This window comes from Myotis nattereri, assembly GCF_964212035.1.
Source record: "Myotis nattereri genome assembly, chromosome: 17".
In the NCBI taxonomy this organism is placed as follows: Eukaryota; Metazoa; Chordata; class Mammalia; order Chiroptera; family Vespertilionidae; genus Myotis; species Myotis nattereri.
Window position 1 is genome coordinate 7506994 of NC_138092.1, and position 12179 is coordinate 7519172.

The 12179-nt window shown below is 42.5% G+C and overlaps 1 protein-coding gene across 3 annotated transcripts in view; it reads right to left on the reverse strand.

Annotated features, from left to right (window-relative positions):
• The window catches only part of RUNX1T1 (RUNX1 partner transcriptional co-repressor 1), a 144757-nt gene that overhangs the window by 39222 nt on the left and 93356 nt on the right, over nt 1–12179 (reverse strand). For all 3 annotated transcript variants that reach the window (XM_081110883.1, XM_081110884.1, XM_081110882.1), the window contains exons 4-5: nt 12087–12176; nt 7290–7471 (exon numbers count right to left, since the gene is read on the reverse strand). In XM_081110883.1, the coding sequence (XP_080967009.1) occupies nt 7290–7471; nt 12087–12176 (272 nt within the window). The remainder of the gene's footprint in view (nt 1–7289; nt 7472–12086; nt 12177–12179) is intronic.

A 12179-nucleotide genomic window follows, 5' to 3' on the forward strand; every position in this document is an offset into this window, starting at 1 on the left:
TTGAAAAAATACTGCAGACTATTAGTAGCTATGAATATAATGCTGACACATCACCTACCTTACGGGCAGTGTGGTGTAGTGGTAAGAGCTCTGGACTGGGAATCATGAGCTATGAGATCTAGTCCTGGCTCTTCCACGACTAGCTGTGTGGCCTTGGGCAAGCCCCTTAACCTCTCTGGACCTCAGTTTGCTCATCTGTAAAACGAAAGGGTTGGACTACGTCAGTGGTTTTCAAACTGTGCCACCTGAGGCACTAAGGGAGTCTGCAGGCAACGAAGAACTTTTCCCGTAAACAATCAAAATTTAAAGGGCCAGAGGAACCCACTTCTTATTATCTCTTTTTGTAAATTTAGGTTCCACTTAAGGCAGCGGTTCTCAACCTGTGGGTCGCGACCCCTGGCGGTCGAATGACCCTTTCACAGGGGTCGCCTAAGACCATCCTGCCTATCAGATATTTACATGACGATTCATCACAGTAGCAACATTACAGTTATGAAGTAGCAAGGAAAATAATGTTATGGTTGGGTCACAACATGAGGAACTGTATTTAAAGGGCCGGAAGGTGAGAACCACTGACTTAAGGTTTCATTTTATTTTATTTTTTTTTTTATCTTTATTGTTCCAAGTATTTTAAAGGAAAAAGTCTGCCGCTAAAATCAAGTTTGAAAACCACTGGACTAGATGATTTCTGAGGTCCCTTCTAGTTTGAAACCTCTTTCATTCCATTTTCCTATATTTACATCTAAATGTCCTGGTTCTGGCCCTAGATGGTTTGGCTCAGTGGATAGAGCATCAGCCTGCGGACTGAAGGGTCCGGGATTCGATTTTGGTCAAGGGCACATGCCCAGGTTACAGGCTCGATCCCCAGTAGGAGGCGTGCAGGAGGCAGCCGATCAATGATTCTCATCATTGGTATTTCCCTCATCATTTCTCTTTCCCTCTCCCCTCCTCTCTGAAATCAATAAAAATAAAAATTAAAAATAAATAAAAAATAAAATAAGTGGCTTGGTTCTGCAGATCTAAAGACATAGGGCTGATGGTCCTCTGGCCAAACGGTGCCTGTGCCAACCACTTTAGCCAACAGAGTAGTTCTCTGTTCTTTGCTTTGAACGACTTATTATTTATAGCTAATTCCTTGTGCAAAAATAGAAAATATCCTCTAAATAACTTATAGCAGCCACTGCTGCATTTCCAAATATACAAACGTTTTTGGCCCAGTTGTGTCAAACCACTTCAACTTATGGGTTCTGTCTACGCTTGTTCACACATAACAACATACAATATTAAAAGAATTCTTAGAATGTTGTTTATCTTTACCCTTAGATCGGCCATCTGGTCAGTGCTATTCCGTCAATGAACCATTATTATCAAAAGAGATATTTTCCCCCTCAGCAAGGACACTGCCATCCTAAGCAGGGCTCAGTCCCGAGTCTGTCCTATCATTTCTGGCAGGACTCCGCTGTCCAACCCTGGGCCCTATGGTAGCTATGGAAATAATAGAGCTCAGGTAGCTATGGAAATAATAGAGCTCATCGCCTCACAGAAGTCGTTAGATTTTAATAGCAAAACATGAAAACCTTCATGGCCCACAAAAACAAGTCGGTGCAAGGTCTCACTGGTGCTTCCTTGAATCATTTACGTCTAGTAAAAGGTCAAGCCTAGTTAAAGGATGGATGCACGTCCAGAACTGTAACTAAAACAACATAATTGTTATTCGTCTGTCTCTTTCTTAGGATGCCTACAACTATCTACACCTCATTTGCCTGAGCAAATTCCAAACTGGCTCATTTGTTACCCTTTCAAGGTGTAGTGAGCAAAACTAAGTGATTTAGATAAGAATTTTACGTAATACCTTTCTCTTTCTTTAATATATTTTTACTGGTTTCAGAGAGGAAGGGAGAGAGAATCATGGAGCAGCTGCCTCCTGCATGCGCCCTACTGGGGATCCAACCCACAACCCGGGCACGTGCCCTTGACTGGAATCGAACCCAGGACCCTTCGGTCTGCAGGCCAATGCTCTATCCACTGAACCAAACCAGCTAGAGCCATCATACTAAAAATGTATCTAAAACAAAATATATGACAAGTTCCCCACCTCCTTAAAAAAAAAAATAACAAACCTAATTCTTCCTGACAACCCATGGTGGTTTCTGCGCTTTGCTCTCATCTTAGGGGAGGGAGGATATTCAGATGAGAGGTAACAGAACGCTGAATGACACAGGACCGTTACTGCTGGGCCATGTGGCAGGAGAAGCCTTCAGTCTCTCCACGGCCAGACAACCACGGAGAAACCTCCCCAGCAGCATGCCAATACCTTCAGGAGGGAATGAAGCGCAGGTGGACGAGGACCACTTCAGACATATAAACATGCTGCCTGGACCTTCAAGGATGACAATACAGCAGGTTCAGAGCCATCTGGGCCTTCTTTTCTCCCCCAACAAGAAGGTGGGATGTGTCTCCCAGAGCTCGCCATCTGCTCAACGGTTAGGTTCCTGCTACTGCCTGTCCCCTGCCTTTCATAATTTCTGCCCACTGCTGACATCTTCAATTTATACTGCTCCTCCTGGCCGGAGCTGTGCTTTCTTGCTCTGTTCTGTCAGCGTTACATTGTGAGTGAAGCCCTCCGGTTTTTTTTGGTCAGTGAACCAATCACAGCATTTTGTTCCTGGGCTGTTGATGGCTATTTTCATTTTTGTGTGTCTCAGAGATGCAGCTTTTAAAACAGTAGAAAGCAAGACAGACTCTTAAGGGAGAGACTATTTTGTATTATACTGAAAATGACTACAGTAAGTTTAATGATTGATTTATTCAAGGAGTAGGGTTTTTGTTGTTGTTTTATGAGTGGGTATACATAGAAACCCACTATGTGTAATACACTGTCCTGAGCTTTAGTGGGCATACGAAGATAACCAAGAGATAATCCCTCAACACCCTCCATAAAATTATCACTTAATACCAGACATACATTCTTTGTAGAAGTATACTGGCAATACATCTTTTACTGTAAAGACAATTTAATTGGAGACATGACTTCTATATTTTCACATAGGACCTGCACTTGGCAGGAACCATAAAAATAGTACCAAAGTAATATGGAAGATGACAGTGAGAAAAAAGCACTCCAGAATGTGCACTTGAATGAGCAGGGTCCATGGAGTTGGTTCAAATTTTGGCTCTGCTATTTGTTGGACATAGGAACTTAACCTCTATGAGCCTCAGTGTTTTCATCCACAAAATGGGAATGATGACCTCAGAGCTACTGAGAGGACTATCTGAGAGAATCTACATAAAGAGCCTAACACATATTTAGCATTCAATAACTTCAAGCTGATGGTATAGAATCCTAGTTATAAGAGCAGGGGCGTTCTAGGCAGAGAATCCGGGGTTAGAATCCCATCCGTGCCTTTTACAAACTATGTGACCTCAGACACAATACCCCGACTGCCTGAATCTATGCAATAGGACGGTTAGCATGTAAATTATTTAGCACAAGGCCGGGAGCATCTTAAGGGCTCAGTGAATAGTAACTATTTATGATTGGGAAGCCTGTATTAAATAGTAGATATTGTCTGAGTTAGCCTGTGAAGCATGAACAGAATTATGGCATGAAGAGTATTTGGCAGTGCCCGGCTGATGTGGCTCACTGGTTGAGCATCAACCTATGAACTAGGAGGTCATGGTTCAATTGCCAGTCAGGGCACATATCTGGGTTGTGGATTAGATCCCCAGTAGGGGGTGTGTAGGAGGCAGCTGATCAATGATTGTCTCATCATTGATGTTTCTATCTCTCTCTCCCTCTCCTTTCCTAAATATATATATATATATATATATATATATATATATATATATATATATATATATTCAGCATGGCTAGGCTAGCATGTCCATGTTGAGACCAGTATGGAGAGACCAAAATGTCCTCTACAAACCATGCTATCTCATCACGTACAGCAACTTAATGCTATTTCACTAGAATCCTTCACAACCGGGAGTATTTTTTTAAAAAAATTCATTTCTACATGGATGATTACTCACTTCTTGAAAGTTCACCATGCATAAAAGATCTAACACAAAACAACAATATATGAGTATAAAATTAAACATTATTTTTCCTACAAAACTGAATGCTGTCAGTAATATAGATTTAATTCTTAACTCCTAGTCTCTTATTCATAGTCAATTAATCCTGCAATTCCTTGTAAAGTGTACCTATTTACCTTTTCTCTTAATAAATACAAAAATATTGAAACACCATTCATTTTACAGAAAAAAAATGAACCTAGTAGTTTCAGCTGGTGTGTACTGTGTTGGCAAATGTTATATAGTCAATGAACATGGTTTCAAAATGACGGCCTTCTGCCCTACTGGCGTGGCGGCTCAGTGGTTGAGCATGGACCTATGAACCAGGAGGTCACGGTTCGATTCCCGGTCAGGGCACATGCCTGGGTTGCAGGTTCAATTCCCCCCAGTAAGGGGCATGCAGGAGGCAGCCAATCCATGATTCTCTCTTATCACTGATGTTTCTATCTCTCCTTCCCCCTTCCTCTCTGAAATCAATAAAAATATATTAAAAAAAAGAAAGAAAAGAAAGTAGAATAAATTTCACTGCTCCATACAGGGGAAAAATGATTTTGTAGGCTTCCCTACAGAGTACTCATTTCTCTGTAAATAATAATAATAATGCTTAAAAAAAAAAAAAAAAGACACAACCAGCGACAGTCATATTTGAGGAGAGAAAAAAGTTAAATTTGCCAAAAAGCCATCCCTAAAACATGTGACAACTGTTTCATAGATTAAATCTGCAATTATCACAAAATTTAAGCCCCCAAAGTTGTAAACAAAATGCAGAGTGCTCTTTTGTTCATGGCGTGTCATGAACAAATTACCGGGATGTGTTTTCTCCTCAGGTGTCAGTTTTTCCCTCTTCCAGTGACGGATGGTTCCCAGTGTTATTACAGAAACAGATTGATCTTTTTAATGAGCCAGTTTAATAGACTCCAGAATCTCGACGTGGCTGCTCATCCATGTCAGACCATATGCACCCACAAAACATTCAGTGAAACAAAAAAAACCCCTCTGCTGTCAGGCGGCCCCGTCCTCTACCGCATCTCCTACAGCGGGTCTGGAGGTGCAGATAATAACCAGAGGAGAGGAACATGCATATGCAAACAAGATGCAGGGAACACAGGCAGAGGCAGGCGAGAGCGGCCCATATTTTCTCGGCTCCCATCGAATTCCCACAAGATGCAAGTGTATTTACACAACATGCTCTCATGCCCCTTCCTCCGAACTCTAAGGAAATCCGTTTGCCATCTTTCCATTGCAACACACCTTTCGGGGCACCACGTGAACAAGAAACTCCACCCAAGGGGCAAGCTTGTGCATCCCCACTCCGGCCGCTAATCCTGTCGATGCGTGACCACGGGGAGAATGTAGCCGAAGGCTCTCAGAGTCCTGCCTGACCCCAAGCATGCACGCACGCACGCAGCCACAGCGCACTAACGTGCCGTGTCCGTGTCCGTGTTAGCATGTCCTTCAGGGCTGACCTCACTGCCTGAGGAACGTCTAAAGGCACTGTCCTTTCAAACATAAATCACTGGAAAAGAACCAGCGGGGCGATGGCTGGGAATATAGAGAAATGAATGAAAAATGAATATCGAGAAATGAATGAAAACTGAATATAGAGAATGAATGAAAACTGAATATAGAGAATGAATGAACACTGAATATAGAGAAATGAATGAAAAAGGTGGCCAGGCTGCCTGTTGTGGCTACTTAGCAGCTAGGGTTTCTAGAATACGTTGTGTCCATTTCCAATTTTGCCTATAGGATGACTTTTATATGTATCACAGGTATCTAAACCTTTCCCTGTTACCCTCGCCTCCAGCCAAGCAAATGTTTTTTCTCCCCCGTTTTCCACCCGGTCTCTCCCCGATTCTTTTCCTACACTGTTCTGAAAGAAATGGGGGTGCACCCGCTTTTTCTCATCTCATACCTGCACCCAGGACTGCCTTCCTGCAGGTAAACAGGTCAGACAGGATGCACAGGGAGGCATCTATCCTGGGGCCGCTTCTTGGTTTCAGGTTGTGCCATGCAGACACCTGGGTTAAGTAGTTCCCTGTAAAAGCTAAAGGACTGAATGCTTACATATGGCCGAGGAAAGGTGACTTGTAAAAATAAAAATAAAAAAGTAGCACTATTGGTAGGTCACGTATGAAGGTGAGTCTACAGAATGCAGAAGTAAACTAATGCGTAACCTTTGCTTCGGGAATTTTATACTATTAAGAGGGAGGTCCTATGTCAAGAGAGAAATTCCAGAGACTCTAGCATAAAAATTATAGTAACTGTATATAAACTGGCTTGCTTTTAATAATATTCTGTGTGCCCTAGCCAGTTAGGCTCAGTGGCTAGAGCGTCGGACTGGGAACTGAAAGGTCCCGGGTTCAATTCTGGTCAAGGGCACATATCTCGGCTGCAGGCTCCTCCCCGACGAACCGGGCCCTAATCGGGCGCATGCAGGAGGCAACCAATCGATGTGTTTCTCTCACATTGATATTTCTCTCTGTCTTTCCCTCTCTCTTCCACTCTCTCTAAAAGTCAATGGAAAAATATCCTTGGGTGAGGATTAAAAGAAAAAAGAATAATATTTTTAAAATGACAATGTTAATACTGTGTGTCTAAGAACCATCAGTGGCAGTTAGCACATTTGAATAGCATTCATCTTTACCTTTTACTTTATTTCATTTTTAAAGAATTTTTTATTTTTTTAATTTTAGAAAGAGAGGAAAGGAGAGGGAGAAAAGGGAGGGAGAGAGGGAGGGAGGGAGGGAGGGAAGGGGGGAGAGGGAGAGAGGGAGAGAGGGGGGGAGAGAGAGAGAGGAGAGAGAGAGAGAGAGAGAGAGAGAGAGAGAGAGAGAGAGATTTGTCGTTCCACTTATGTATGCATCCACTGGTTGATTCTTGTATGTGCCCTGACTGGGGATCAAACCACAACCTTGGCGTACTGGGACAATGTTCTCACCAACTGAGTGAGCTACCTGGCCAGGGCCTTCACCTTTGACTTTAATATTATAAGCAACAAAGGTGAACCGCCACAAAACGCTGACACAGGCCAGAGTCATCCCTCTGTAACATCCCAGGCCAGAGCGAGGTCCCCAGGAGGGACCCTTTAGCTTATGGCTGTTTGCAACAGGTGTAGGTGAGCAGTCAGCTTAGACATCCCACGCAGCAGGTCCTCATCCCACGGGTACCAGGCCAAGGCCGGGCTAGCCCGCCGCGCTCCCCCTCACCTGTCTGGAGTCCGCCTCTTCCCGTTCTCATTCACGTCGAGGAGCAGCTCGGAGGAGTCCACAGGGGAGGTGGTGCTGGCGTCCAGGAGCAGCTGCTCGTGCTGGGCGAGGTACTGGGCAGGGTTCTGCTTGGCCAGCCTCGCGCAGTGCAGGAGCTCGCGCTGCAGCAGGGGCAGGTTCGCCTGCGGGAGCGGGAGGGGATAAAGGCAATAGGTGTGGTGTCCAGGCACAGGTCCCAGTGCTGGGCGACAGTGTCAGCTGCTCCCTGACCTGCACTGCCCCGAGCATGAGGTGCCTGACCTGTGTGAGCCACCTCACCCCTCCGGCTTCCAGGACCACGGGGAGCACCGGGATTGGCACTTATTTACTTTTAAGGTCCTTCAGATCTGAATCTAATATAATATTAAGCCCCCCAGGATATAAAGTTCTGGCTCCATCCATCAGCAATTTTTGTTTAATCCTCATGGAAGACACAGGGTATGTGAAATACATACACACTTCATTTTTGTATCTAGTAACTTGCCCAGGTAAAACAGGTTAATCCTATGAAACATCTCTGGTCGACTACTAACTTCATATAATAATAATAATAATAATAATAATAATAGAGTTGAATGTAGACATTATTTTTAGTAATCGTCAGATTCATACATTTAAGTAATGCCCAGAGTATGGTCAGATATCCCGGGTGGAATTCATGCACAAAGTAGCATATATGAGTGGTCTACGAAAATAATCTGCTTTCTTTGTAGCGTCCTTATTCTAAAAATTGCATACAGTTTCATAGGAGAAATCCTGTGTGCCCATAACTCTTGCTCCTCACCGAGCCCAGCACTTGGAAAAAGACTCTCTGAACATGTTTGTGGACACATAATTCGGGCGATCTCAAGTGTAACGAAAGGGAAGGAGACGATTCCACACAGTAAAGCGTTCAAACGGAAATGGAATTTCACTCCAAAAAGTAAACGTACTCTGACATTGTTGTGTTTTCTTCTCTCTCTCTCTTTTATTTTTATTCTTTTTTGGGGAGAGGCGGGGGGACAGTGAGAATAGGTGGCAGAGTGAAGAACAACAACACTTACCTCTCCAAATTCAAGGGGAGACCCATAACCTAAATCTCTTTGCAACCCAGGATCTTATTTGTAGGAACAAGATGCCATGGATATTAATTAGCCTGTTGGGTTGAAAAGCATTTCTGAATACAGGAGGTGCCAGCGGCCTTCCTCTATGGGCTCTCGGGTCTACACTATCAGGGACAGGCACCAGGGCTGGACTTGAAACTCCATCCATTATCTGAGGTATGAACCAAGGATCCATCTCCTAAGAATGCCAAAGCATGTTTCTGAACAAGGTATAAAATACTAGGATATTTGCTAAAGATAAGCACATACCACATGCTGTAGCTAAAAATAAACCATTTGCAGTTAGTCTAGAGCAGCGGTTCTCAACCGGTGGGTCGCGACCCCTTTGGGGGTCAAACGACCCTTTCACCGGGGTCGCCTAAGACCATCGGAAAACACATATATAATTACATATTGTTTTTGTGAATAATCACTATGCTTTCATTATGTTCAACTTGTAACAATGAAATTGGGGGTCACCACAACATGAGGAACTGTATTAAAGGGTCGCGGCATTAGGAAGGTTGAGAGCCACTGGTCTAGAGGGTCATGTGGGTAATAAATACATTTTCAAAATATTTTTAAACTCTGTTTCCTCCTTAGTGAAGGTAGCTCGCAGACACTGTGTGCCATCCATACATAATAAAACAGCAATTCCCCCTGAACACTTAAAAAGTTTTAAGAATCATTCTGAAGTCTATGGATAAGATTTTAAACGTTGTCCAAAACAATATATTGCAAACCTCTCTAGTCCTGGTTGTTTCAAAGGATTCCAAAGATTAAAAAAAAAAAAAAAAGATTTAATAACGGAGGAGACAAAATAAAACAAAAAAACAAAGTATCTCCAGTACTCCATTAACAAAGCATGAGATTCAAAATTAGGGGGGGGCGACGGGGGTGGGGGGTGGGGGGAGGGAGATCAACACTGTCCCATGACCTTCTTCATATTATCTTCAGCATTCTTATCAAGAGGAGGCACCTGGGATATATCATAAACCCCACCTCCCATGTACACTGCAAACAAGATTGTGGCCACGCTGTATGAAGCAGATTCGGTTGGGACCACAGAGCCAGGCTCTCTCAGATTCCTTCTGTGCAGCCTGCCAGCAACATTTAAGCAGGCAGGCAGACCGAGTCCCGCCAGCTCAGAGAGACGAGTTCCTGAATGATAATCAGGAGGGCTGACCCCCAGGCTGGACAGCTCGTGTGCAGATGTGTTTTGGCAACGCATTACCGGGCCCCGATCCAGAAACAGCCTTAAGATAGTCAGTACAAAAGTTGATTTTGAAGACACACAAAATAGTAAAACCCTGAAGACAAGTTATAAAATGCACATCTCTTGGGCTATGTGTTAGAGAGACTAACTTCTTAGTTGCAGACTCAAATCTATTTTTGCAAAGGAGACTGTTCGAGGGTGGATGTGGTTAAAGCATACCTATAGTTTTTAACTGGTGTCTACAGGGGAAGAGGCTTATAAGAAAAGAAGCTATATCTAGGACTGTTTTCACTAAAGAGTTTTCTTTAATCTATATTTTGGTGGGATCCCTAACTTCATGTTTTAATACAACCCCTGTCACACAACTGAGTGATTAATAGTAAACACGCATGCCTCCAGTTTCCAATTTAAATGTATGGATGGCACAAGACAAGAGGCTTTCACGTGGCGCTCAGCTTAATTTAGTGGTTCCATAAACATCTTCTTTCAATTTAAAAAATATGGTAATACAAAGCAATTCTGTTTGCTCTAATTCTGGTGCCAGATTAGGTAATTAGAATGGTGTCTAATATCTTTCCAGTAAATGTTTCTCCATAAATGCAAAATGGAATCGAGGGTCTGAGGGTTACATTAGCTTAATGAAAACAAGACTTTAATGCATATTGTTAGAGCAATGTTTGAATGCACTTATTAAGGCCCGAGTTCCCACAACCATATGGTTTTTGTCATTAATGTCTCCTTTGAGAAAAAGCACTAAAATTAGAAAAAAAAAAGTTTTATCTTTGATTCCAATGATCCCAACTAAATGATATGGTAACCATATGGTGTGCGGCAGTGATAGAAGAACATGGAAGTGTCCTTGTATGCTTTTAAAATAATTTTTGGCTGCCAACGTGACCCTGAAAGGAGCCCCCCCCCTTTTTTTCTCTCCTTTTCTTTCCTTAGTTTCTTGCAAGCAAAGAAACCAGTGGTATTTGCACAGGAAATGGAATTCATATGATGAAATCTTTACAGAAAGCCACTCTCTTAGAAAACCGAAGATTCTAGACTCAACTGACATGTTCAAAAAACAATTTGCTTTTGAGAATACATGATTGTAGTAGAAGCCATTTTGGAGGGAAATACCGATACATCATCCCTGTAACCTTATGTACACAATATAGAAAATAATGAAAAGAACATAATGGAAATCTGGGTTTCCATATAAAAAGATATAATTTAATGATTTGTAAATATTCTCAGAACAGAACTATCTCATTTCACTTCAACAAGAATAACAGCAGGAAAGACATATCACCCAGAAAGTTCTGAATTTGGGCTCAGTTCTGACAGCTTTTCTAGGTTTTTGGGGAGTTACTTGAACCTTATGTGTCTGATTTAAAAAAAAAAAAAAGATGGAACTTCACAGCAAAGGGGAAGGCGAATGAGTCTTTGTCATTTAATCAATCTGCAAAGCCTACGGGTAGGATAAAAATGGGTTTGTTCCTCTACATCAGCGGTTCTCAACCTGTGGGTCGCGACCCCTTTGGCGGTCGAACGACCCTTTCACAGGGGCCGCCTAAGACCATCCTGCATATCAGATATTTACATGACGATTTATAACAGTAGCAACATTACAGTGATGAAGTAGCAACGGAAATAATTTGATGGTTGGGTCACAACATGAGGAACTGTATTTAAAGGGCCAGAAGGCTGAGAACCACTGCTCTACATGGTATTCACTAACAACCCACTATGCCCAAGCGGTGGGCATAATTTGCTTTCCTATCAAAATTTTATTTTTCTATCAAAACTGTCAATTCTTTTAGTATCAATCAGTGAAGTAACCACCTGCTGTCCTGGATAAACATGTCCCTTCTTTCTCTTGGGAACTCTTTTTGTGTGCTTTTTGCAGTTGCTTTACTGGAGAGGCAGTAGTTGGAGAAGGTGAAGACCAGGAAACTGAGGAATACATACTGTTTCTAAATCACACCTCAAACGACTCTCAGACCGACACACCCTGCATCTGCCACTTACTCCCAGTTTCCTCACTGACGAAGGGGGTGAGGGCCTGCTCTTTCTATTGCATTAGGTTGTTGCAAAAATAAATCAGACGGATTTTTAAGACTCTGAAAAACTAAAAAGGAAGAACCAATCTTACATTCATTCTAAAGACAAGCAAAATGTAAAATGTAACTCAAAGGACCAAAACAAACAAACAATAAACAAACAAAACCTTTATTCAAAGAGATTTCTCAATTGTTCTCCCAACTTAACTATTCAAAACACTCTGAATTACCCTTTTAAGACTGCTTCAGAAATGATCAGAAAACCATATGTATTCAGATCGTTTTCATCCAGTAAACTAAGTGAAAGCACCCTTAAATTTCTGACCACCCTCCACTCCTAAAGAGAAACACTATTGTGACCTAGCGACAATATGCTCTGAAATACTTCCCAGACAAGTGAGCTGTACAATACCTTCAAGAACGGGATGACGAAAGGTCGCAGTGGGAAGTTAGTAGCTTCTTGCAGTTTGGAATGAAATTCTTCAATTGTCAAAGTAGAGTTCTG